This window comes from Urtica dioica, chromosome 5 (genome assembly GCF_054948205.1).
Source record: "Urtica dioica subsp. dioica isolate 48M chromosome 5, U.dioica_male_clone48M_v1_H2, whole genome shotgun sequence".
In the NCBI taxonomy this organism is placed as follows: domain Eukaryota; kingdom Viridiplantae; phylum Streptophyta; class Magnoliopsida; order Rosales; family Urticaceae; genus Urtica; species Urtica dioica.
The window spans coordinates 35547469-35574337 of NC_142760.1; the positions used below are offsets into that span (position 1 = coordinate 35547469).

General features: G+C 39.5%; 5 protein-coding genes across 5 annotated transcripts; 3 read left to right on the forward strand and 2 right to left on the reverse strand.

The window, feature by feature from the left end:
- The first annotated feature begins 574 nt into the window (after window positions 1-574).
- On the forward strand, window positions 575-4089 carry LOC149398122 (G-type lectin S-receptor-like serine/threonine-protein kinase B120). Its single transcript, XM_089614456.1, has 7 exons — window positions 575-1760; window positions 2285-2407; window positions 2493-2725; window positions 2810-3020; window positions 3116-3353; window positions 3480-3630; window positions 3790-4089. Exons 1-7 carry the CDS (start codon window positions 575-577, stop codon window positions 4087-4089), a joined length of 2442 nt encoding a protein of 813 aa, XP_089470582.1.
- A 5391-nt stretch (window positions 4090-9480) lies between these two features.
- Window positions 9481-13302, reverse strand: LOC149398123 (uncharacterized). Its single transcript, XM_089614457.1, has 4 exons — window positions 13153-13302; window positions 12880-13051; window positions 10515-10746; window positions 9481-9619 (listed from the first exon to the last, which is right to left on the reverse strand). The coding sequence occupies exons 1-4, from the start codon at window positions 13300-13302 to the stop codon at window positions 9481-9483; spliced, it is 693 nt and encodes a 230-aa protein (XP_089470583.1).
- A 2654-nt stretch (window positions 13303-15956) lies between these two features.
- LOC149398124 (uncharacterized) lies at window positions 15957-16358 on the reverse strand. The gene has a single exon (XM_089614458.1). The coding sequence runs from the start codon at window positions 16356-16358 to the stop codon at window positions 15957-15959; it is 402 nt and encodes a 133-aa protein (XP_089470584.1).
- Window positions 16359-18964: 2606 nt separating this feature from the next.
- On the forward strand, window positions 18965-21103 carry LOC149398125 (G-type lectin S-receptor-like serine/threonine-protein kinase At4g27290). Its single transcript, XM_089614459.1, has 3 exons — window positions 18965-20162; window positions 20567-20757; window positions 20834-21103. The coding sequence occupies exons 1-3, from the start codon at window positions 18965-18967 to the stop codon at window positions 21101-21103; spliced, it is 1659 nt and encodes a 552-aa protein (XP_089470585.1).
- Window positions 21104-22591: 1488 nt separating this feature from the next.
- On the forward strand, window positions 22592-26329 carry LOC149398126 (G-type lectin S-receptor-like serine/threonine-protein kinase CES101). Its single transcript, XM_089614460.1, has 7 exons — window positions 22592-23792; window positions 24348-24464; window positions 24567-24796; window positions 25159-25369; window positions 25459-25696; window positions 25796-25946; window positions 26024-26329. The coding sequence occupies exons 1-7, from the start codon at window positions 22592-22594 to the stop codon at window positions 26327-26329; spliced, it is 2454 nt and encodes an 817-aa protein (XP_089470586.1).
- The last annotated feature ends 540 nt before the right edge of the window (window positions 26330-26869 follow it).

The following is a 26869-nucleotide window of genomic DNA, read 5'->3' on the forward strand; positions in this document are numbered from 1 at the left end:
TAAAAAATAAACACCAATCTTTTAATCGTGAAGAACACAGAAAGAGGTAAAGGGGTAAAAACGACAGTTGATAGTCATCAAAATCACATATTCGAACAAAGAATCCAAGATTCAGAGTTGCAATTCGAATACGAAATGTAGTCATCTCTTTTGAGTTATGAATTTTATTATTTAATTTCAATATAAAGTTATTTTTATTTTAAAATTAGAAATTTTAAAATTAAGGTACTGGTTTGAATTTGGTTCGATTTTTCTTATATAAAAGTTAATATCAATGAAAGAGAGATTTGCGACATTGTCCATTTCAGGGTATAATTTCGTCGTTTTAGTTAAATAGAATGTATGAACTCGAAATTTTTAAAAATCACAAGGCGATATTTTACTAAAACATATGATATATATGCGTTATTTTTCCTTATTGTTAGAATATAAATTACATATTATATAAGCGACGACCATGACAAAGCAATAGCACTAGTAACATTAATAGTGGATTTAATACTAAGAATTTGCTTTATATTATGTTGTACATCGATTGAAACACAGGAATTACACATTTATGTTAGACATCAGAATGAGGCTGGAGTCTACAATTGCTAGCCATTTGGCTCTTTCTTTCTTGGCTTTCCTTTTGCTGTCTGGTCACTGGCTCTCAAATGCGGAAGACACACTTAAGCCCGGGGATGTTCTAAGAGACTGGGAGGTCTTGGCGTCTCCAAAGGACTTCTTCAAGTTAAGATTCTTCAGTCCTCTTCTATCAAGCAACCGTTATTTGGCAATCCAGTGCATTGAATTTTGGGAGGAGAAGATGGCATGGGTGGCGAACAGAGACAAGCCATTGAGTGACACCTCAGGATATCTGAATTTCACCCGCGACGGATACTTGGTAATCAGCGATGAAAGAGGACGCTCAGGCTTCCCCTTAAATTCTGGAAACCCTGCGACGCATCCAAATGCAACTCTCAGGCTTCTCGACTCTGGAAATCTTGTCCTAAAATCAGGTCAACAGGTCGTGTGGCAGAGTTTTGATTATCCTACGGACACTCTATTTGTTGGGATGAAAATCAGGTCATTTGACGTGGAGAGCCAAAGTCTGCCGAAACAATTCTTCACTTCCTGGCGCGGCCCTGGGGATCCATCTGCCGGACCATTCACACTTGGTTTTGACCAAAACACCAAACAACTTGAAGTGCGGCGGAGAGGGATTCCTCACTGGCGTAGTCCGACCTGGAACGACAAGAAACAGATTCAGGTTCGGGATTACGAATACAATTTAAGCGTAACGTTTAGCTACACCTCAAATGAAAACGGCAGCTATTTTTCCTATAGCAGTGTGAATATGATTAGTTCTTATTCGTGGATTGAGATCAATTCTACCGGGGATATGAAGCTTTATGTTCGTCACATAAGTACAACCGATGTTTGGACACTATATCCTATAGTGATCTGTAATAGTGAAATCAACTCCAGAGGTTGTATAGAGCAGAAATCGTCAAACTGCAGTGCCGGCGATGAATTCACGCTCGCATTTGGATTTTTAAAAAATTGGTTTGATTCAAGCTGGAATATGACTACGAATCTGAGCGACTGCAAAGAGGAATGCCGGAATAATTGCTCTTGCATGGCTTATGCTTTTGTTGACCAATTCGGCTGCAAGTTCTCTGATGGAGATAGAGAGCATGATGTACCCGTAGAATTCATGGAGTACTTCTACGACCGTAGCGCTACAGCTAACTTGCTCACTCCACCCCGCCCTAAAGGTAAAGCTTTCGGCTGAGATAAATTTTACATAAATGTTGATCCAAAAAGAAAAAAAAAATCTTTCAACTCAAAAACTAACAAAATATGACGAAATCTAGCTAGTTTCTAATCGAGCTTCTTCTTAGAAAGCACACTTCAGTATATGTTTTTCTTTTTAACTTTTTTATTCTTCTTTTTAGGCCGAATAATAGTTTATGATCTCCATGATACAATGGTTTTATTTTTTGTGAATCAATTAAATGAGCAAATTAGCTCTCAAACTATAAATTTGTAGTCATTATCGTCCTAAAAGTATTAGTTTTTTTACTTATAAATCTATCACCTTAGAAACTTAACAGTGTTAAATTAATGTTTTAGAAAAAACGAGACAGGAGAATCGAACTAGCTCGCGCACTCCGCCGCCCCCTAAAGGTAGAGCAAAGCTTCATTACATATTTTTCTTTCTATCATTTTCATTTTTTTTTTTTTTTTGTCTCTATGTACCGTGGAGTTACTCTAACACATACGTCTTTTTTTGTTCTAGGGACTTCAAGGAAGAAGAATAACCAGCAACGCGTAATTATTGTTGGTGTAGTTACTTCTTTGGGTCTTCTATGTCTAGTCTGTTCATTATACTACGCTCTGTTGAAATACTGCTTTTCTAAAGGTATTACACTTTCAAAACTCATCTATCAGAATTCTAGAAAGATGAGCATAGGTCTTCGCTTGGCTTATATATATCAAATTGGCAGGGAAAATTACAGAACGCAGTCAAAATCAAGTTGGCCGAGATACGCTAAAATTTATTACAGAGCTAGGGACTAGTATAGCTGCCCTGGATGAAAATGGATCAGATAATTTGATGCTTAAAGGAAATGTGGATCATGAACTACCTCTGTTTTCGTTTTCATCCATAGAGACTGCAACAGAGTACTTTTGTGAAAAGAATAAACTTGGTCAAGGGGGTTTCGGGCCAGTCTTCAAGGTAGGATTATACTCTATGAGAACAATGAAAATTTCATTGCATGTGCCAAAAAGTTTGTTGAAGGTTTTATTGTTATCCTTGTAGGGAAAATTGATGGACGGGAAAGAGATTGCAGTGAAAAGACTGTCTGAAAGTTCTTCTCAAGGAATAGAGGAGTTCAAAAACGAGGTTGTGTTGATATCGAAAGTACAACACAGAAATCTGGTCAGGCTATACGGTTGTTGCATCAAAGGAGAAGAGAAGTTGTTAGTTTATGAGTATCTTCCAAACAAAAGCTTAGACAATTTCCTTTTTGGTTTGTCACAATGATTTCATCTTCTTTTTTTTTTTTTGTTCTGTCATTTATTAAATTTACAAGCTTAGAGTAAAATGATAAGTATTTTGTGGCAGATGAAACAAAGCGATTGTTACTCGATTGGAAACTACGGATGAGCATAATCGAAGGAATTTCACAAGGGCTTTTATACCTTCACAAGTTCTCGAGGTTGAAGATTATCCATAGAGATCTAAAAACTAGCAACATCTTATTAGATATCGACATGAATCCAAAGATATCAGATTTTGGAACAGCTAAAATATTTCGAGGGAACGAATCGCATGCAAACACAAACCGGATAGTTGGAACATAGTAAGTTCATTACTAATTCTATGTCTTCCTTTACATCACTGACAACCACAACACAAATTTCTAACTATAAAAGTGTTCACACTTTAAGTAGACTCTAAAATTATTCTGGTTTGACATTGAAAACAGTGGTTATATGTCTCCGGAGTACGCGATGGATGGTCTCTTTTCTGTCAAATCTGATGTTTTTAGTTTCGGAGTCATGATGCTCGAAATTATAAGCGGCAGGAGAAACACAGGATTCTACCAGTCAAATCAGTCTCTTAACTTGACAAGACTTGTAAGCGAAATCCTCAAATTTGATATATTTTCATCTCTGCTTAAAAAAGTTATATCTAAAACCATTGACTATGAGAGTAGTAACTAAAGACATTATAAACTTTGCCAAGTTCATTTATCTTATGGATGTGAGATCCTTATCCAAATCATACAAATGCAGGCATGGAATTTGTGGAAAGAGGAAAGGAGTTTGGAGCTGATGGATCCAACATTGGCCGAAACATATTGCTCAACATTTGAATTCGAAAGATGTGTTCATATAGCGTTGTTATGTGTGCAAGAGAATGCATCGGATCGACCAAACATGGCAGATGTCACGTCTATGCTTCTCGGAAGTGATGCTGGTAATCTTCCAGAATTGAGACAATCAAATTTCTCTCCTATTCCGACAGCGTATCCACACAGTTCGAGCTCGTCCTCTATAAATGGTGTCACAATTTCATCTACATACGCCCGATAGCACTTAACTCCAGCATTTATATATTTATTTGAGAATATTGCCTCGAGAATTCAATACATAGACTGATTTTGCTTGTAACCCTGGTACGATATATCTGTTACATTTATTATTTATTTTCGAGTTAGCTCGTTCTTCATAACATTCCATACCCATCCTGAATGATTTGTTTTGTCTCAAAGAAGTGCTCTGTGGCGGTGGTGGATTTCATATTGGAAACCCGAAGATAGACAATTAATTATCCTATCATTCTTTCATATATGTTCTGCCTTCTGTTAGAAATTTTACTCTTATTTTAAGGAAAAAAAAATCCATTTAAATTATACATTGGATGATAAATATCAGTTGATGATGCTTTTATACAGTAGTAATAATGTTTTGGTGAAAAAAGCATTCTGTAGAAGAAAAACTAGCAGAAGACAGCAAGAAAAATGGAAGTATTACAAAATATTTGTAGCTTCTGTTTCTGATGTTTTAGCACTTTGACTTTTTACTGTTTTTTCATCACTTTTCTATCAATAAAAACCATTCCAGAATATTAAATCTATGATGGTATCAGAGCTTTATTGATATAAAAATGATTTAACATAGCAGCACTGTCATTCTTCTTCCTTGGTGAAGAAGAAGAATCCCACGAATCAAACGGCTCAAGTTTCAGTCTAATTTCAGAGTCCTTGCTCACCAACATTCAATTCCTTTCATCCAAAAATTATTCCGCATGGCATGCTCTGTTCAATTCCCTCTTAATTGGGTATAAAAAGTTCTGACCACGTAACCGGCAGTGTGACGAAAACCCAAACCCAATCACGAACTGTTAATTGATATCCTGATGAATGTTACTACATAGATTTGCACTTGAGCTATTTTTCAGTGCATTATTACATAGCACATTGACTTCTCAGTTAGCAATATTTTATCATGAAATATCCGATCACATAGCTGTAATGTAGAAATATATATGGTTTCTATTCTTCACTAGAAAGGGGCTTAACAATAGGCAACCCATAATTTGTCAAGCAACCCGTTTTAAAATCTGGTATTGAAGTAGATAATATTGTGTTGTTGAGGAAGCCAGATTTTTATAAGCCACTCATCCTGAGATTAAAAGTCAACCAGTTCTTCCAACTAGCATATAAATGTCACATTACACATGTCATGACAAATATCTGACGGCATTCTAATTAATACACTCCTACCATTCTGGTTAAAGAAAAGGTCATATGTCCGTGCCATTATTCTTCTCTTATTCAAGACAATCTGTGTATATTGAGTTTCTTTAATTTTCACAGAAAATTATAATTTTTAAGAGAATTGTTTAAAATTGTTTGACTTTCTCTATAGAAAAATAGCAACTTGTAACGGTACTAAGAAAGGTTGAAATGCTCTGTTCTTCCTGTTGCATTTTCCTCTACTCCTGAAATGATAAACAGATCTGTCAAAATGATGTCTGGTTTTATAAGGTAAATCAAATTGAATATAAAGACAAAACATAATTTATGCCAATAAAAAAAAATGGTTATACAGTAGTAAAATGTCTGTAAAAAAACAAAATGCCGTTCCTGATGAAAATCAGGAATTAATATATAAAATAAAACAGTGAAGTTAGCCATGCGCAAGACAAAACAATAGCCCAGGTAACATGCTCTTTACCAAGTCCATAATTGAAATTATGTTTGGTTAGAGAGACAAGATGACGCACACAATGTATAGACAATGTGTCCGACAACTTGCTTAACACAGATAATGGATAATCAACAATAAGTGCGATAAAGAAAAGACACACAATATGATTACCCAGTTCGGTGCAGTGTCAACTACGCCTGGGGGCTCGCAGCCAGTGGAAAGGAATTCACTATCACGTAATCAATAGTACAAACAAGGTCTTATATGATTACAGCAACAAATCAAAACCCTATACACTATTACCACGAGTGATTACCAAGTGCAGGGACTCCCCCTGAATTTGAGACCCCTCTCAATTCCACTCTTCAAGCACACACCAATGCTTGGACGACTTTAGTCTTCAACGGTCGTGAATCTTCAATCACGTAAGCACAGAACCCAAATCACTCAAACATTCAATCTTCTCGAATAGTATTTGGTGAATGACACCTCTCAAAACAATCCAACTAGTTTCCCAATCCGTCAATCTTGCACGTCTAGGAACCCTAATTATTTTGTCAAAAGCGTCAAGGCTGATAAGGGTGGAGCACTCGGCTTTTATAGTATTCATACAACTCTGAAAGTGAATATAGGGTTTCCTTAACCATACTCGCAAGAATATCACTCAATAAAGTCACCAGCGAGGCAATCTGGTAAAACCGAAAACTTGCCAAAATAATAGTTTGCGCACAAGAGGAATGATGTCTTAACAGAAGCTGGAACATGATGACCGACATCTTTTCTCACAACTTGCGGTAAAGAATAAAGCCAACTTATGACGTAACAACAATCTCCCCCTTTGGCTATTTTTTTAGGCAAGCACTTCCAGAGCAGTTGTCAACCAAGCGTAATGACCAGAAAAGAACGTCAAAATAAATGACCCTCATGACGCTTCTCCCCCTGATTGCCTAAAAAACATACCAAAGGCAAGAATTGACCAAGAGAGAGGGAGGAAATAAAATCTGAACACATGGAGAGAGAACTGAAAGCAGCAAATAGTAAACCAAAAATAGCATGAACAAGTCTGAAACACGAGTCATGCCGTAGATTAAAACTAGTTGAACATTAAGAAGTCTGAGAGAAACGGCCAGAGAACAAAAACAAACGATAAGTAGAGAGCAAAAGTAAACACACATAAACTTCTAAGAAGAGATGTCTTCATTTTCTCCGTCAGCCTCTCCAGACTCACATTCGCCTGAACCTTCACCTTCCATGTCATCTGAAATGTCACCTTCCTTGTCAGCCTTATGCAGCGAAGAAGAAGCACCGTCCTTACCAGGAGAAGAAGTCATATCGTGCTAGACCATCACAGATGGACTTCCTGTGAGAGAGGGTCTCAATAGTCTTCTTAAGGATGTCAATCTCCTCACAAAGCTCCTTCAGAACGTTCCTTTGTACCTCATCAGAACAGACCCCACTTTCATCGTGCTCCCAAAGGTGACAGATGTCGCGACAGATGGTCTGACAAGGTCATGAGCATGCTCCCTTCAAAAAGCTTGTGACTGAAGGTGAGAACACTGGGCCTTTTCCCTGTCACATCCGTGTTACGCAAGATATTTGGATTTTGTTTGAGCAGAACCACGGTGATGATGGAAGGAAAGCCGATGGGAAGCTTCACAGCATAGGACTTGCCATGTTTTGTCAATTGATCAAAAACAAATTCTCCAAAATCAAAGGAGGAGCGAGTACCAATTTGGTAGATCAAGCAAGCCAGCTCTGCCTTGATGCTCGACCCATATGAGAAGGGAGCCAAATTAGCGATGCCGATGTGATAGAGCACTGAGTACTTTGCTGAGAGATCAAAAGACGGCAAAGTACCCTTGGAAGGACACGTTTTGGTCTCATCGCCAGTATTTTCTTTAGCAATTATGTCCAGGGAGGGGACCCGGTCAGCAGTAATGATTTTTCCTCGACCAAGGAAGTCGTTAATAACAGTAGGCGAAATCTCAAAACAATGGCCTCCGACATACACTTTTCTGAATTCAGCATCATCAGGGACATCAAAGGACGATGAGAGATTGACTATGAATTCCCTCACCAAAGTGGAGTAGTAGACCCCTATGTCAATAACAGTCTTGGTAATCTCAGCATCATACAGGAGTCATTAGGACAAATATAGGCATCCGGTGCGACGGTTGTCGCACCAAATGCCTCAAAAGTCACACCTAATAGTTTATTATGTGCGACTTTAGGTGCGACAAAATCGCACCTAAAAGTCCGTCGCTAAAGGTATTATGTGCGACATGTTGCACCTAATATGGATACCTTTAGGTGCGACACTTTTAGGTGCGACATGTCGCACCTAATGCCCAAGCTAATTTGCTGCCTGAAATTGGCGGGTGATTTCATATCGGGTGCGACTTTGTCGCACCTAATAATCTTCCCGCCATTATATTCGGTGCGACATGTCGCACCGAATAGGTTAATTTAATTAAAAAAAAAAATCAAAATTAGAAAATTAAATAAAAATTCATCTATAATTAAATAAAAATTAATTATCAAAATTCTAAATTAGAAATAATATTCTAAAAATAGAATTCTTAATTAAAAATACAAATACAGTCTAACAAAAACGAAAAAGTTAATTCCTAATATTTTTTCCTACACAACTTATCGATAGTAGAATTCCCTCTACCGAATAAGTTGCCAGAATTTCGGGAACCGCTTCCTTGTCCTCGTCCAACGGTGTCTGACGCGCTGCCGCTCGTTTCGCCGCTTCCGTAAGGACAGTCTCGCAAAAAAATCCATAGAACTAGGCGTAGAACCCGGCGTGGAACCTGGCGTCTGCTGATCTGTGCCATGATGACTCCAATCTTTAGAGCTTCGCTAGACAACTCTTTCTCGGGGAAGATCGCACGATGATACACAAACCGCCACTTAAGAACCCCATCTTCTTTGTAAAATGAGACATTGTCCAGGGGAGCAGCCTGGACATTCTTGGGAAGTTTATGTCCTCCCACAGATCTCTTGTTCCCAATGCCCAGAGACATCACAAGAGCCTCTTCTTTAGCCTCAATGGGTCTATCAGCAACAGGTTCGACGACTGGCTTCTTTCCCTTCATCTTATTGAGCCCAACTTTGACTATCTTCTTCTTCTTTTTCTTGTCCTTTACTGCGACAACATGCATGCTCACCTCAGGACTCTTTCTCTTCCTCTTCTTTTTCTCTGACAGAAGGGTAGCGATGCACACATCATCTTCGTGAGCAACTTTCTCCTTCAAAGAGGCAAGAACAGCCTCTTCAACAGCATGTCTCTTCTCAGCATTTTCTTCATGATCAGGAGCAGAGGATGTCGGGACATCCTTCACAACATCTTGCCCTAACCCCAGAATTCCCTCAATCGCATCTTCGTGTAGGGATTCTTGTTCATCACAAGGAGACTCCAGATGATCGTTGTCCCTAGGAATCTCATCAACATCAGCAGTATGAGCAAGAGGTTCAGGATTACCTTGGACCAATTTGTAGGGGCTTTCGAGAGGAGATACGTTGGTGTGGGTTTCTTCCTCAATGGTATTCTGAGCATCCTTTCTTTCTTCAGAGGAACTACTGGAACTGATGTCCCCGGTGATGTCGGTAATTGACAGAGCGACTTTCTTCAATAGAGCCTTCCTGGCGGCGGTGAGAGAATGGTAAGGAGGGGGAATCGATGACCCAGTAACCACACTTCCGGACTCACCATCAGTGTGTTTACTAGGTTGCATTCCCTTTACCTGAACACCGTGCCTGTTACTCTCAGGCTTTTAACCCTTTTCTCTTGACATTCTTCGCCTTCATCTTTGTTTTATCTTTCTTGTCCGACCCAGTCGTACTGATCCCTCTCCTCGTTCCAACCATTCTGTGGAAATTCTCAATAACCACCTTGCACAAATAACTGTCAGATGAGACGGTTACACAAATGTCGCAAATTTTGAATGCGAGATATAAAGGATTTTGAGAATGGATCTTCAGAAAAATTTCAAAACAAATGAATTCCCTAACTTCCTTGAAAACCCAACCATATGCATGTTGATGAAGCTGACGAAAAACAAAACGGCGTCGTGATATGAAATGGGCCTTGATACAGTTTCAGCCCAAACACATGTCAAATGGCTTTTTAGCCCAGCAAAAAAGTCGAATGGGCCAACCAGACAAATGGGCCCATGAACACACACTTATGTAAAACAATGTAGCATAAAGCAGAGACAAATTATCAATAAGGAGAAGAAACTCACAAACAATCAGCTCTCCAAATCTCTGTAATTGCTATTGGTCGATCACACATAATCCCATGGGGGATATGAGATTTTCAAATCCGCTTGCATCCAAAGCCTTGGTAAAGATGTCTGCAAGTTGTTTCTCAGTGCGGATATACTCGAGTTTGATCTTCTTATCTTCCACAAGATCCCGAATAAAATGATGCCTGATTTCAATGTGCTTTGTCTTACTATGTTGGACCGGATTTTTTGAAATATTAATGGCACTGATGTTGTCACAGAACAATGTCATGACATCTTGACCGACACCATACAAGCATCTGTTTCATCCAAAGTAACTAAGTACAACTGCTTCCAGCATCAATATATTCAGACTCTGCTGTGGACAAGGAAATGTAGTTTTGCTTCTTGCTAAAACAAGAAATGAGGTTATTTTCCAGATAGAAACATCCACCTAATGTGCTTTTTCTATCAACAGTGTTACCTGCCTAGTCAGCATCACAATATCCCACAAGAGTAGAAGAGGTATCAAAACTGTATAGAAGACCAAAATCAGCAGTTCCCGAAATGTACATCACAATACGCTTGGCTTGAGACGGATGACTAGCTTTGGGATTAGCCTGGTAGCGAGCACTAACCCTGACAGAATACGCTATGTCAGGACGACTGGCAGTGAGATAGAGAAGACTACCAATGATGCTTCTGTAAAGGCTTTGATCAATAGATTCACCAAGCTCATCCTTAGTGAGTTTAACATGAGTAGCGGCGGGTGTTCGCTTGTGAGATGAATTTTCCAAACCAACTTCTTCACAATATTTTTAGCATATTTACTTTTAGAGATAAAAATACCATCATCCATCTATCTGATCTAAAAAACCCAAGAAAAAGTTAGGCTCACCCACCATGCTCATTTCGAATTCAAATTACATTTTTCGCACAAAATGGTCCACCATCTTGTTTGACATTCCTCCAAAGACAATGTCATCAACAAAGATTTGAGCAATCATGAGGTTTCCTCTTCCTCCTTCTTTATGAACAAGGTTTTATCAACTCCACCTCTAATATAATCATTCTGCACAAGAAATTGAGTTAGTCTTTCATACCATGCCCATGGTGCCTGCTTAAGACCGTAGAGAGCCTTTCGAAGCTTGTAGACATGTTGGGGCGAGACACTACTACAAATTAACATATTAGGTGCGGAAGGGTATTAGGTGCGACATGTCGCACCTAAGCACATATTACGTGCGACATGTCGCACCAGATAGTCTTCCAAGCGACTAAAAATTTCGCTGATGATTAGTGCTATCCGGTGCGACTTTGTCGCACCCGATATGATGTTGTCGTACCTAATACTATCAGGTGCGACTAGTGTCGCACCTAATGGGTTTAAAAATTTAAAACGGTCAGAAATTCCCCCCGAATATTTTGGGTTCTGGAATTTCACATTGGGTGCGACAGTGTCGCACCTAATAGTCATATTAGGTGTGACATTTATGACTATTAGGTGCGACAAAGTCGCACCTAATAGTTTTAGGGTATGTTTTATACCGAGCGGCTTCTTCTTCGCCCAAACAGCTCTCACTCTCTAGCTCTCTCTTCTCTCTCTAACTCTCTCTCTCTCTCCGACGCTTGTCCCCGGCGCGACCAGCCCCGCCTCCAGCCCGCCACGCCGTGAAGCTCGCCGTCCTCCAGGTACGCCTCACTCTCTCTCTCTCTCTCTCTCTGTCTCACTCTCTCTCCGTCAATCTCACTCTGTCTCTCTCCGACCAGGCCCGACTCTCTCTCTCCGACGCTCGTCCCCGCCGCGACCAGCCCCGCCTCCAGCCCGCCACGCCGTGAAGCTCGCCGTCCTCCAGGTACGCCTCACTCTCTCTCTCTCTCTCTCTCTCTCTCTCTCTCTGTCTCACTCTCTCTCCGTCAATCTCACTCTGTCTCTCTCCGACCAGGCCCGACCCACCCTCGGCCCAGCCGCACAACAGCCCTCGAACGGCCTCAGCCCTCGCTCACGCACAACAGCCCTCGGCCCACCCTCGGCCCAACCGTCGCCGCAGCCCCGTCGTCTCGCAGCCCCGTCGTCTCAGTGCCTCGTCGTCGCCTCGGAAAAACGTTAGTTATTTGTTAGTAGATAGCCTACCTCAGCCAGCAGCACAACCAGCCTCCCATGACTCCTCAACCTCCGCCTGCATCGCAACCAGGTGGGACGGATCAGCAGACGCCAGGTTCCACGCCGGGTTCTACGCCTGGTTCTATGGATTACTTGCGAGACCGTCCTTACGGAAGCGGCGGAACGAGCGGCAGCGCGTCAGGCAGCGGTGGACGAGGACGCGGAAGCGGTTCTCGAAGTTCTGGAAACTTATTCGGTAGAGGAAATTCTACTATCGATAAGTTTTATAAGAAAAAAAAATAGGAATTCATTTTTTTCGCTTTTTTTGGAAAGAATTTGTATTTTTAATTAAGAATTCTATTTTCAGAATATTATTTCTAATTCATTTAGAATTTTGTTTGATTAATATTATTTGAATTGTTATTTCATTTAGAATGATGTAATTCATTTTTATTTTGTTAATTTACTTTTTTAATTTTTTTTAATTGAAAAAACATATTCGGTGCGACATTGTCGCACCGAATACAATGGCGCGAACATATTCGGTGCGACATTGTCGCACCCGATATGCATTTACCCGCCAATTCTATAAAATTTGGCAGGAGAATAACTTGGGCATTAGGTGCGACATGTCGCACCTGAAAGTGTCGCACCTAAAGGGGGACTTATTAGGTGCGACATGTCGCACCCAATACCTTCTGCGACGGGTTATCCGGTGCGACTCTGTCGCACCTATTGTCGCACCTAATAAACTTTTAGGTGCGACATTTGAAGCATTGACATTCGTCGCACCGGATAACGTATTTTGTCCTAGTGAGATGGGATCTACAAAACCTTTAGGCTGAGAAACATAGACCTTCTCGTTCAAGTATCCATTGATGAAAGTACTTTTAACATCCATTTGGAAGAGTTTGAAGTGGAGATGACAAGAGATGCCAAGTAAGAGTATGATGTCTTCAAGACGAGCAACAGGTGCAAAGGTTTTATCGAAATCCACACCTTCCACCTGCGTATAACCATGTGCCACATGTCTAGGTTTGTTTCGAGTTATATTGCAATGCTCATCAGATTTATTTTAAAAACCCACTTAATTCCAATAATATTAACATTGTCCGGTTTATGAACTAACTCCCAGACTTCATTTCTTTCAAACTTTACAAGTTCCTCTTGCATTGCACTAATCCAGTATCCATCATCAATTGCCTCATTGACATTTTTGGGTTCAATTTTAGAAACAAAGCAGAGATTTCTAATCATTTCTTGGTAGTTTACTGGATTTTTTGGGCGAGTGCGCATACAATCTCCAATATCACCAATCACCTCATCAACCGGATGATTTTTCTGAACTCTCCTGGAGGGAACTCTTCTTTCTGGTGAAGATTTTGTTTCCCATAGGAAGGCTCTTCGTCAGGCACAATGTCATCCACTTTGTCACCAACATCTGTTCTAACATCTGTGTTACAAGGAAAAACTTCATCCTCATCATCAGCACTTTTGGAATCATCAGAATTGTCATTAACAACCACATTTATAGATTCCATCATAGTCTTAGTGTGTTTATTAAAGACACGATAAGCAGACTGTTTCTGGAATACCCGAGAAAGATACCTTCATCGCTTTTGAGATCAAACTTTCGGCGAGGATCTAGATCAGCAAGGATGTTCACCGAGCCAAAGACATGGAAGTACTTGACGTTTGGCTTTCTCCCCCTCTGTATTTCATAATGAGTGACAGTAGTACCTGGACAGTCTCTCTGTTATGAACATGGCAGGCCGTGTTGAGAGCTTCATCCCAGAAGTGAAGAGGAATGTCTTTGGCAAGCATCATTACTCGAGCCATTTCCTGAAGAGTGGGATTCTTTCTTTCGACAATCCCATTTTGCTGTGGGGTGATGGGGGCAGAAAATTCATGAGTTATTCGTTTTGCAATATAAAAGTTAGTAAAACTCATGTTTTTAAATTTCCTCCCATGGTCACTTCGGATTCTGACCACTTTGCCTATGTTTTCTCTATTTTCTCTTTGCACTTGCTTGCATAAAGCTTCAAACACAGAAAAAGTGTCAGATTTCTCACGAATAAAATCAATCCAAGTATACCTGGAGAAGTCATCGACATACACAAACACGTATCTCTTTCCACCAAGGCTTTCTACTTGCATCGGCCCCATCAAGTCTATGTGTAGAAGTTCTAAAACTCATGAGGTAGTAAGATGTTGCACCATCTTGTGAGACTTCTTAACTTGCTTTCCAACTTGACAATCACCATAGATTTTCCTTCAACAATCTTTAGCTCAGGGAGACCGACTATAGCCTTCTCAGAGATAATCTTGTGCATGCTTCTAAGGTTCATATGGCCGAGTTTTTGATGCCATAGCTTAGCTTCATCTGCCTTGGACATGAGACACTTGGTGACTTGAGAACCTTTGATAGGATACCACATGTAATAGTTGTCCTGAGACATGTTTCCTTTCATAAGCTCATCTTGTTCCTTATTTATCACAACACACTCATCACGAGTAAAATTAACATGTAAGATCAAGTCACAAAATTGGCTAATACTAATAAGATTAATAGTGAGGCCTTCAACCAATAAAGCCTTTGTTAAGCAAGACAAACCAGGATAATTAAACTGACATTTACCAATAATCTTGGCCTTCACTCCATCACCAAATGTAACATGGCAATTAGAGTAAGGTTTTAAGTTAGATAAAAAGACATGAACACCTGTCATGTGACGAGAACAACCACTGTCAAAATACCAATCGTTACCAGTGGTGGCACGCAGGGAGGTGTAAGCAATGTTGGTGCGATAGGATGCATTTTTCACTCTCCATTCCATGCGAGATGGGGGGAACAACTTGGTTGAGCTTGCCTGTGGGAGGATTGATGCCGATGAAGATTCCTCCCATATAGGCGAAAACAAAAAGGTCGAATGTGACCCCTACGTCCATAGTGATGGCAGACCTAACGAAGTATGTTGACAAGAGACCTGGTTGGTCTATGAGGATGTTGCTGATGCGGATTCTGGAACTTGTCACGACTAGATGTCTGAGACACGCGGCATCTGGGTAGCAGACTTTTGAGGGGCAAAAGTAGTCTGAGACGTGGAAGCACCGTGAGTATACCTAAGCCCCTTCATGTTCTTCGCATGCTTTCCAACTATGAGAATTTTATCAAGGCTGGGTGCCAGAGTTCAACATCCTGATAGATCTTGCCATATGGTCAAGTTCCCCATTTAAGCGGCTGACTTCGCGCTTTAGATCAACAATGGTTTCTAAGAGCCTCGTATTATCTTCAATAAGAGCCAGGATGAGAGCACTTTGCTTGTCAAGGACCTGAGACTTTTCAACCCATTTAGTATGTAAGACATTATAAGCATCATTCATAACATCATTAGAAAGTTCATCATCAGTATCAATTTTCTTTGAGGAACCAGCAATATAATCAATAGAATCAAAGTTATGACTCGAAATAAAAGCTCTGAAAGCAACAAAATTGCTTATCTGGTCAGAGTCACTATCTTCTTCTTCCTCATCAGAGAGAGTGACATTGTAACCCTTTTTTGCTTTTTTAAGAAGTTAGGACACTCTTTCTGAATATGATCAAAGCCTTCACACTCATGGCACTTTATATCTTTCCCTTTTCCAGCAGTATTGTGAGAGCGCTCAGCAACTTTGCCACTTCTGTGAAAATTTCCATCCTTCTGGAACCTTTGCTGAAAGTTGTCTTTGACATCTCAAGGGACATTCTTCCAGGTTATCTTCATCTTGAATCTTGGGCTTAATGCCCTCAAGGTTTTTCTGACCAGGTCTTCATCCGTCATAGGTTTACCGAGAGAGTAGGACTCATTGGCGAGATCTTGAATACGCACGTTGAAGTCGGCAACAGATTCATCTTCAAACATGGTGAGCGCTTAAAAATTCGTAATGATGTACTGAAGCTTCTGCTCGCGCACATTAGTGGTTCCCTCATAGGCAACAGCAAGGATTTCCCAAGCTTCTTTGGCACTCGTGCATGTGTTTATAAGCCTGAAAACATTTTTATCAACCCCATTAAAGATATCATTGAGAGCACGAGAATTACCCAAGGCTGCCTCATCTTCTGTGGGACTCCAGTCCTTCTCAGGTTTGGAACCGGTCACTGCCCCTTTATCATCATCAGTTACAGGGGCTTCCCAACCATGGATCACAGCCTTCCAGGTCTTGCTGTCGAGGGATTTCATCAAGGTGCTCATTCGAGCTTTCCAATAACTATAGTTGGTTCCATCTAGAACTGGAGGATGATTCACAGACCCTCCTTCTCTGGAACTATCCATCTTTGGTAAAACAGAATAAAATACCCAGGAAACCACCCAAAGATCTAGGTGCCCGCTCTGATACCAATTGAAATTCTGTTTGGTTAGAGAGACAAGATGACGCACACAATGTATAGACAATGTGTCCGATAACTTGCTTGACACAGATAATAGATAATCAACAAGAAGTGCGATAAAGAAAAGCCACACAATATGGTTATCCAGTTCGGTGCAATGTCACCTACGTCTGGGTACTCACGGCCAGTGGAAAGGAATTCACTATCACGTAATCAATAGTACAAATAAGGACTTATATGATTACAATAGCAAATCAAAGCCCTAGAAACTATTACCACGAGTGATTACCAAGTGTAGGGACTCCCCCTGAATTTGAGACCTCTCTCAATTCCACTCTTCAAGCACACACCAATGCTTGGACGACTTTAGTCTTCAACGGTCGTGAATCTTCAATCACGTAAGCACATAACCCAAATCACTCAAACATTCAATCTTCTCGAATAGTATTTGGTGAATGACACCACTCAAAACAATCCAACTAGTTTCCCAATCCGCCAATCTTGGACGTCTAGGAACCCTAATTGTTTTGTCAAAAGCGTCAAGGCTGCTAAGGGTGGAGCACTTGGCTTTTATAGCAGTCATATAATTCTGGAAGTGAATCTAGGGTTTCCTTACCTATACTCGCAAGAATATCACTCAATAAAGTCATAAGTGAGGCAATCTGGCAAAACCGAAAAATTGTCCAAATAACAGTCTGCGCACAAGAGGAATGATGTCTTAACAGAAGCTGGAACATGATGACCAACATCTTTCCTCACAACTTGCGCTAAAAAAAGTAAAGCCAACTTATGACGTAACAACAATAATGATCGATGTAAGCTCTTAATCACTAGAGAATAATATAATGGAGTTGACTAATGAACATACATGCACTACTAATTGTTTCATGTAAGCAAAAATGTAACACCGCATTGAAAAACAGGAATTAAAACTTTGTGCGCGACATATCAGAATGAGGCTTGAAGTTGCAATTCCTAGCGCTCTGGCTTTCCTTTTGCTCTTTGTTATATATCAGCTTTTAAACGCGGCGGACACACTAATTCCCGGTGAAATTTTAAAAGACTGGCAGTTATTGGAGTCTCCAAACAAGTTCGCGATCAAATACTCTGAATTCACTATAGCAAAAAAAGGCTTCTAGAAGCGACATTTGTCGCTTCTAAAGGCAAAAAAATCGCTTTTAGTTGATCTTTAGAAGAGACTTTGTGACTTGTAAAGGTCCGCATCTAAAGGTCAGTCGCTTTTAAACATTAGAAACGACATTTTTAAAAGCAACTTGTCACCTCCAATGTCGCTTCTAAGTCGAACTTTTTGGCGCCGAAAATGTCTCCCACGAAATGGCGGGAACAGTTTAGAAGCGACGTTAGAAGCGGATTGTCGCTTCTAATGTCTCCTTGCCATTTCGCGGAAAATATTTAGAAGCGACATTAAAAGCGGATTGTCGCTTCTAATGTCATTGTTGATTATCATACGCCCTTCATGCTAAGTTAGCACTTAAAGATCTCTTTTTATTGCATTTCCATAGCACATTGACATCTCAGTTAGCTCATTATTAATACATCTAACCAAATAACTCAAATATAGGGCGTCTATGCTTCACAGCAGCGAGGCGGCTATTTTCCGTTTTAAAGGCGTAAGAAAAGATTAAAGGACTTAACAACGAGAAATTAATTCATTTAGACGAGCAACGATCTTTAAAATTTGGCATAGAAATACATTGTGCTGTTGAAGAAGCTGGAATTTGATAAACCTCTCATCATGAGACTGGAAGTCAACCAATTTTTTCAACTTGCAAATAGATATCACATCGCAGATGTCATGATGGATATGTGATGCTATTTTAACCAACTCCTACTATTCTTGATAAAGAAAATTTCATATATGCGTTATATTATTATTCTTCTTAACTCTGTCTTTTATTTTTCATGACAAGCTATCATATTTTTTAGGCATTAATTTAAGATTGTTTGACTTTCTGTATAGGATAATAGCAACTTTTGTAGCGCTACTTAGAAACGCTGACTAGTCTCTAATTATCAAACAAATTATTTTGACATTTAAATAGGAATTATGCCTATCATGGAAAGAGAACAAAAACATGAAATGCTCTGTTCTCGTTTACAATAGTGGACCGTTCCTACTGCATTTTTCCTCTACTCCTTGACATAATCAACACATCTGCAAACATGATGTCTAGTTTTATAAGCTAAATCAAATTTGAATATATATAATGACAAAACCCGAATTAATGTCAATAAAAAAATGGTTTTCCAGTAGTAAAATACCTATGTCATAAACAAAAAAAAATACATAAACAAAGTGTTGTTCCTGGTGAAATCAGGAATTACAGTTTAAAGTAAAATAAGCTATGATGACTACAAAGCATTAGCACAAGCAACATGCTCTTACCAAGTCCATAATGAATGATGTAAAAACTTAATCACTAGAGTGTAATATAATGGAGTTGACTACTGAAGATATATGCACTATTAATTGTTTCATGTAACACCCAATAGAAAAACAAGATTTACAACTTTGTGTGACATATCAGAATGGGGATTGAATCTGCAATTGCTAGCTCTCTGGCTTTCCTTTTGCTGTTTGTTCATCACCAGCTTTTAAATGCGGCGGACACACTAATTTCAGGTGAAATCCTAAAAGACTGGCAGTTATTGGAGTCTCCAAACAAGTTCTTCCAGTTGGGATTTTTTAATCCCGTCCACTCGAGCAATCGCTATTTGGCAGTCAAATGCATGGACAGTAATGAAAACAAGATGGTTTGGGTAGCGAACCGAGAAAATCCATTGAATGACACCTCAGGATATTTGAATTTCACACGGGACGGGTATTTGGTGACAAGAGATGAAAGAGGAGCCTCTTTCACCATAAACTCGGGAAACCCTGCGACGGGCACCGCTAGCGTCACTCTTCTCAACTCGGGGAATCTTGTCATAAAATCCGGTTCTGGGGTGATGTGGCAGAGCTTTGATCATCCGACCGACACGCTTCTCCCAGGCATGAAGATCGGCCTGGTTAACTCGGAGAGTCAGAGTCAGCCTCAAAAACGATTCCTCACGTCGTGGCTCGGCCCGGGAGCTCCATCTTCCGGAGCCTTCACACTAGGCGTCGACCAAAACGACACGAGGCATTTCGAAGTTTGGAAGAGAGGGATTCCTTACTGGCGCTATGGGGAATGGAACGAGACGGAAGATGGGTACTTCCCTATTGGGGACGAAAACATCAAGATGAGGTACATATCCGATGGACGCGAGAGCTATATTTCATACAGTGTGACCAAGTACAATGTTTCGTGGATCAGGGTTGATTATACTGGAAAAATCCACATCTTACTTGGAGACGGAAACTTTACGATCCTCAATTTAGCGGTGGCTTGTGATGAAGAGGAATTCAAGGACGAAATGTGCATAGAGAAGAAGCCGTCTAATTGTAGCAAAGGCGATAAGTTCGTTTTTGTGCTTGGAGCGATGGATAGCTGGGAAGGTTCGGTCAACAAAAGTCTTGGTCTCAGCGACTGTGAAATGAAATGCCAAAGCAACTGCTCTTGTACAGCTTATGCTTCATTCTGGCTCGATGGATTGGGCTGCAAGTTTTCTAGTGGATCTTTGCATACTGATGTTCCCGCGGAGATTAAGGAGTCATTCTTTATCCGTAATGCTACGGCAAAGAACGAGACCCAGACTGCGACAAAAAACGGCACAGCTACGCCAATCCCTCCGACACACGAGAAAGGTAATTTCCACAGTTCTCGAATGTTCTTCTACTAATAAATTGTATAACATCTTTATGCACTTACTGAGTTCTTGCGCAATGTGACAGTTTCTGCTATGTATGACTCTTAAGTAAAAAATTGTGCCCGTCGGTTGCACAAAATTTTGAGTGAAATGTCTTTGCTCGACATAAACCATGTTATGCAAAGTCTTGCCCAAGATAAAATATTGTGATCACGTAGTAGACTTAAAAATTAGCAACATCTTATTAGACACCAGCATGAATCCAAAAATATCAGATTTTGGGACAGCAAAAATCTTCCACGAAAACGAGTCTCGTGCAAACACGAGCCGAATCGTTGGAACTTAGTAAGTCTCTCATCTATATCTATTTCTAGCATGATGTATTTTTTTAACTATCACCAGCCTTCAAATTAGAAAAAACTAATTATTGCCAATTGAACAGTGGTTATATGTCTCCGGAGTATGCCATGGACGGCCTCTATTCTGTAAAATCCGATGTGTTCAGCTTCGGAGTCATGGTGCTCGAGATCATATGTGGCAAGAAAAACACGGGTTTTTATCAGACGAATCAATCTCCAAACCTCATCAGACACGTAAGCAACATCCTAAATTTTATTTTCATACTCTCCGCGCTCTATTTGGATTCTTGACACATGATATGATTTACAGGCATGGAATCAATGGAAAGAAGAGAATGTTTTGGATCTAATGGATCCAATATTAGCAGAAACGTGCCCAATAGATGAGCTCAGGAGATTTGTCCGAATCGGCTATTATGCGCCCAAGAAAACGCAGCTGACAGACCAACAATGTCCGAAGTTGTGTCGATGCTTGGAGGTGATGCAGGAAAGTATCCGGAGCCTAAAGAATACTCTTTCACTTCCCTCTCAACACACAACTCAAGCGATCTACCAAACGATACAAGCTCTTCCTCTGTAAACGGGGTCACAATTTCAAGCACATACGCGCGATAGTGCACGAATTGTTTATATAATGCATGTTTTCAATTTGATGTCCATGTAGATACATTTAGTTTGGCTTATTGTTTGAGATGTCATGAAACATGGTGTAACACCTTTGTTGGCTTGGATAGATATCTCGAGATTTGATTTCCATTCTTCATTGAAGAGTAGTTTTCCGTTTAATCTACACCGAAAAATTTCGACCATTGTCTTCTCATTGGCTTTGTCATCTAGCTCGTCGACCACTGTAAAAGACGCGGTCCTGCCCTTGATGGTCTTTTTATGTATTGAGAATAGTAACTCCTGCTATTTTTTTATAAAGAAAAGGTCATACGTCTGTAGCATTATTATTCTTCTTATTATTCAATAGAATCTTTTGCATATTAAGTTGGGTTATTAAGTTATATAGCCACAAGGATATAGTGGATTGAGATATAGCCCACGTTTGGTTAATTTCTTGTAAATAGTCAAGTAAACTTATTAACAAATTAATAAAAGCCTTATTTAACACAATCAAACATATATTTTAGGTAGTTAATAGGCTGCCACGTATGCAAGTTGGCTATTTACAAATTATTTACCAAAGGTTGGCTAATTTACAATTCTTATAGTTTAGGTGCTTTACGTAGCCAATTTTTTGTATTAAGTTTCTATAAATTTCCATAGCAAGTTCTCATTTTTTTAGAGGCATTATTTTAAAAATGGTCTGACTTTCTGTATTAGGAAGTAGCAACTTGTTCTTAGCAGGGTTGACAATCCAGTAATTTCCCCGTTAATCTGACCATCTGTTGTTATATATTTTTCGAGTGATACTTTATTTATATTTATAACACATCAAATATTATTATTTATTATTATTATTATTACCATTATTATGAAATAGCAAGACTCTGTAGAAAAACAAACTATAAATGCTTTGTTCATCGTAGACATATAATATTCGCTTTATGATCTCAAAACCCCAACCTTTTTTATTAATATATTTTATTGCATGTCACGATCACTATTTCATATCTGTTCTCCAACAAGATATTCTAGATCTATTGATCAGCGCTAAGCACGATTATACTATAAGGTAAATCAATATTGAATGTAAAAATAGTTTAATACAATTAATATGGTTTTCGAGTAGTAAAAACTAGTTTGGGGAAAATGTTTTTCCAGATGAAAATAAAAAATTAGAATATAAAATAACAAATAAAAAAAATTAAGAAAACATATCAATCAACGCCATGAATGTCACGTATTAACGTATAAAAATAAGCGACGACCAAGACAAGCTACATACTTTTACCAAGTCATCTGTTGAGATCGATGTCAACGCTTATGATTAACGTTTAATACAATGGAGGGTTTTTTTTAAAAAGGAATATAATGGAGTTAAATAATTAAGATATTTGCATTAGTTTTTTGCTATGACTCTGAATTGAAAAGCACTATTTGCAACTCTGTGTGACATATCAGAATGAGGATTGAAGCTGCAATTGCTAGCTCTCTGGGTTTCCTTTTGCTGTTTGTTCATCACCAGCTTTTAAACGCGGCGGACACACTAATTCCAGGTGAAATCCTAAAAGACTGGCAGTTATTGGAGTCTCCAAACAAGTTCTTCCAGTTGGGATTTTTCAATCCCGTCCACTCGAGCAATCGCTATTTGGCAGTCAAATGCATGGACAGTAATGAAAACAAGATGGTTTGGGTAGCGAACCGAGAAAATCCATTGAATGACACCTCAGGATATTTGAATTTCACACGGGACGGGTATTTGGTGATAAGAGATGAAAGAGGAGCCTCTTTCACCATAAACTCGGGAAACCCTGCGACGGGCACCGCTAGCGTCACTCTTCTCGACTCGGGGAATCTTGTCATAAAATCCGGTTCTGGGGTGATGTGGCAGAGCTTTGATCATCCGACCGACACGCTTCTCCCAGGCATGAAGATCGGCTTGGTTAACTCGGAGAGTCAGAGCCAACCTCAAAAACGATTCCTCACGTCGTGGCTTGGCCCGGGAGCTCCATCTTCCGGAGCCTTCACACTAGGCGTCGACCAAAACGACACGAGGCATTTCGAAGTTTGGAAGAGAGGGATTCCTTACTGGCGCTACGGGGATTGGAACGAGACGGAAGATGGGTACTTCCCTATTGGGGACGAAAACATCAAGATGAGGTACATATCGGACGGACGCGAGAGCTATTTTTCATACAGTGTGACCAAGTACAATGTTTCGTGGATCAAGGTCGATTATACTGGAAAAATCCAGATCTTACTTGGAGACGGAAACTTTACGATTTTCAATTCAGGTAAAGTGGCTTGTGACGAAGAGGAATTCAAGGACGAAATGTGCATAGAGAAGAAGCCGTCTAATTGTAGCAAAGGCGATAAGTTCGTTTTTGTGCTTGGAGCGATGGATAGGTGGGAAGGTTCGGTCAACAAAAGTCTTGGTCTCAGCGACTGTGAAATGACATGCCGAAGCAACTGCTCTTGTACAGCTTATGCATCATTCTGGCTCGATGGATTGGGCTGCAAGTTTTCTAGTGGATCTTTGCATACTGATGTTCCCGCGGAGATTAAGGAGTCATTCTTTATCCGTAATGCTACGGCAAAGAACGAGACCCAGACTGCGACAAAAAACGGCACAGCTACGCCAATCCCTCCGACACACGAGAAAGGTAATTTCCACAGTTCCCATGTGTTCTTCTACTAATAAATTGTATAACATCTTTATGCACTTACTGAGTTCTTGCGCAATGTGACACAGTTTGTGCTATGTATGACTCTTAAGTAAAAAAATTATGCCCGTCGGTTGCACAAACTTTGAGTGAAATGTCTTTGCTCGACATAAACCATGTTATGCAAAGTCTTGCCCAAGATAAAATATTGTGATCACGTAGTAGAGTAAAATATTACTTTTTAACTCAATTTTATCAATTCAGTGCTCCTTTGGATTCAGAGCTCTATGCCCTGCCTAGCCATAAAGTGTTCAATTATAAACATTTTGCATTTCATATCATCTAGAATTAATACCTTTAAATCTCGAAAGAGGAATACTCTATGAAAATCAGAACGGAAATTTTCAATAAACACCATAGAGATAAAGTTACATTACAACACGGTATGGAGCCCATATAGTGCCTAAGATGCAAAAACTTATTGTTATCAAGTTCGTCCCTAACTTTCCTGAGTTACACTAGTGACAATTATGCAACTATGTTTATTTCATCTAGGAACTGCAACAAAAAATCCTTTATGGCTTAAAATCTTCGGTCCGTTGGCTGCCTTGGCTCTTCTTGTTATGGTCACCTTGGTGTGGTGCTTCATGCGAAAAAGAAACTTATCAGAAGGTATGTGTTTATTTATATATTTTTTTCTCCATATATAATCACAAAATTTATTTGGGAAAACAAAGTTCGTTGTGCATATAAAAAAACAAATATGAATTACAGAGGACATAGGGAGCAGAAGAACTCAAGTGGGTTGGGAGACAGAGCAATTCATGAATGAGTTAGGAAGTAGCATCGCAGCCATTGATGACAGAACAACACATAGGTCGATGATTAATTCCTCGAAAGATCACGAATTACCGTTGTTCAGCTTTTCAACCATAGAAGCCGCCACAGAACACTTCTCTGAGGCTAATAAACTCGGCCAGGGTGGCTTTGGGCCTGTTTTCAAGGTAGGCCTATTCCTACTACAGCAACAATGAAGGTTTTTTTTTTTTTTTTTTATTAGGAGTCTATTGTACTATTCTATTTGATATCATGGGGTTCCGAGTTGCCAATAGGCAATGACACAAGTAACTTATAACCTTATATGCATTGTTAAGTCTGTATATATTTTTTACGGGGAATTTTTAACAAGCTATCTCAAGATAGACCCTTGTTCGGCCTATTAGGATTTATGGACTCTTGTACCACGTTTACTATCCTGAGGTTACATCTCAAAACTATTTTAGCAATGAGCGAACACTTGATAACCTTATCAATTTTGTTTTATCTTTCTACTGCATGATTTTTAATATTAAGAATATTCTTACAGGGAACATTGGATGACGGAAAAGAAATCGCAGTAAAAAGACTATCCGAAAGATCTGGACAAGGAGCAGAGGAGTTCAAAAATGAAGTTATGTTGATCTCGAAAGTGCAACACAGAAATCTGGTTAGGCTGTACGGTTGTTGCATCAAAGGAGAAGAGAGGTTATTGATATATGAGTATCTTCAAAACAAAAGCTTGGACACTTTCCTTTTTGGTTTGATCCTTGTTCCTTGCTTTTAAATTTTGTTCTTCACTTATTAGTTATACAAAGTTGCTTGTAAAATGAGAAAGAAAATGTTGCAGATGAAACAAAACGAGTGTTGCTTGACTGGAAATTACGGATGAATATCATCGAAGGAATCGCACAAGGTCTCCTATACCTTCACAAGTACTCTAGACTAAAGATTATCCATAGAGACTTAAAAATTAGCAACATCCTATTAGACAGCAGCATGAATCCAAAAATATCAGATTTTGGGACAGCAAAAATCTTCCACGAAAACGAGTCTCGTGCAAACACGAGCCGAATCGTTGGAACTTAGTAAGTCTCTCATCTATATCTATTTCTAGCATGATGTATTTTTTTTTAACTATCACCAGCCTTCAAATTAGAAAAAACTAATTACTGCCAATTGAACAGTGGTTATATGTCTCCGGAGTATGCCATGGATGGCTTCTATTCTGTAAAATCCGATGTGTACAGCTTCGGAGTCATGGTGCTCGAGATCATATGTGGCAAGAAAAACACGGGTTTTTATCAGACGAATCAATCTCCAAACCTCATCAGACACGTAAGCAACATCCTAAATTTTTGTTTTCGTACTCTCCGCGCTCTATTGGGATTCTTGACACATGATATGATTTACAGGCATGGAATCAATGGAAAGAAGAGAATGTTTTGGATCTAACGGATCCAATATTAGCAGAAACGTGCCCAATAGATGAGCTCAGGAGATTTGTCCGAATCGGGCTGTTATGCGTCCAAGAAAACGCAGCTGACAGACCAACAATGTCCGAAGTTGTGTCGATGCTTGGAGGTGATGCAGGAAATTATCCGGAGCCTAAAGAATCATCTTTCACTTCCCTCACAACACACAATTCAAGCGATCTACCAAACGATACAAGCTCTTCCTCTGTAAACGGGGTCACAATTTCAAGCACATACGCGCGATAGTGCACGAATTGTTTATATAATGCATGTTTTCAATTTGATGTCCATGTAGATACATTTAGTTTGGCTTATTGTTTGAGATGTCATGAAACATGGTGTAACACCTTTGTTGGCTTGGATAGATATCTCGAGATTTGATTTCCATTCTTCATTGAAGAGTAGTTTTCCGTTTAATCTGCACCGAAAAATTTCGACCATTGTCTTCTCATTGGCTTTGTCATCTAGCTCGTCGACCACTGTAAAAGACGCGGTCCTGCCCTTGATGGTCTTTTTATGTAGTGAGAATAGTAACTCCTGCTATTTTTTATAAAGAAAAGGTCATACGTCTGTAGCATTATTATTCTTCTTATTATTCAATAGAATCTTTTGCATATTAAGTTTCTATAAATTTCCATAGCAAGTTCTCATTTTTTAGAGGCATTATTTTAAAAATTGTCTGACTTTCTGTATTAGGAAGTAGCAACTTGTTCTTAGCAGGGTTGACAATCCAGTAATTTCCCCGTTAATCTGACCATCTGTTATTATATATTTTTCGAGTGATAC

What these genes read in the sequence shown, in the direction of transcription:
- LOC149398122 (XM_089614456.1), top strand. Translation starts at nt 575, where the DNA reads ATGAGGCTGGAGTCTACAATTGCTAGCCATTTGGCTCTTTCTTTCTTG. An exon ending in CACTCCACCCCGCCCTAAAG is followed by an intron (nt 1,761 to 2,284) that starts GTAAAGCTTTCG and finishes TTTTTGTTCTAG; the next exon opens with GGACTTCAAGGAAGAAGAAT. An exon ending in GAAATACTGCTTTTCTAAAG is followed by an intron (nt 2,408 to 2,492) that starts GTATTACACTTT and finishes TCAAATTGGCAG; the next exon opens with GGAAAATTACAGAACGCAGT.
- LOC149398123 (XM_089614457.1), bottom strand. Translation starts at nt 13,302, where the DNA reads ATGATTAGAAATCTCTGCTTTGTTTCTAAAATTGAACCCAAAAATGTC. An exon ending in TAGTTCATAAACCGGACAAT is followed by an intron (nt 13,052 to 13,152) that starts GTTAATATTATT and finishes GGTTATACGCAG; the next exon opens with GTGGAAGGTGTGGATTTCGA. An exon ending in CTATGTTTCTCAGCCTAAAG is followed by an intron (nt 10,747 to 12,879) that starts GTTTTGTAGATC and finishes AATATTGTGAAG; the next exon opens with AAGTTGGTTTGGAAAATTCA.
- LOC149398124 (XM_089614458.1), bottom strand. Translation starts at nt 16,358, where the DNA reads ATGGATAGTTCCAGAGAAGGAGGGTCTGTGAATCATCCTCCAGTTCTA.
- LOC149398125 (XM_089614459.1), top strand. Translation starts at nt 18,965, where the DNA reads ATGGGGATTGAATCTGCAATTGCTAGCTCTCTGGCTTTCCTTTTGCTG. An exon ending in CCCTCCGACACACGAGAAAG is followed by an intron (nt 20,163 to 20,566) that starts GTAATTTCCACA and finishes AACTATCACCAG; the next exon opens with CCTTCAAATTAGAAAAAACT. An exon ending in CTCCAAACCTCATCAGACAC is followed by an intron (nt 20,758 to 20,833) that starts GTAAGCAACATC and finishes TATGATTTACAG; the next exon opens with GCATGGAATCAATGGAAAGA.
- LOC149398126 (XM_089614460.1), top strand. Translation starts at nt 22,592, where the DNA reads ATGAGGATTGAAGCTGCAATTGCTAGCTCTCTGGGTTTCCTTTTGCTG. An exon ending in CTTGGACACTTTCCTTTTTG is followed by an intron (nt 25,370 to 25,458) that starts GTTTGATCCTTG and finishes AAAATGTTGCAG; the next exon opens with ATGAAACAAAACGAGTGTTG. An exon ending in CTCCAAACCTCATCAGACAC is followed by an intron (nt 25,947 to 26,023) that starts GTAAGCAACATC and finishes TATGATTTACAG; the next exon opens with GCATGGAATCAATGGAAAGA.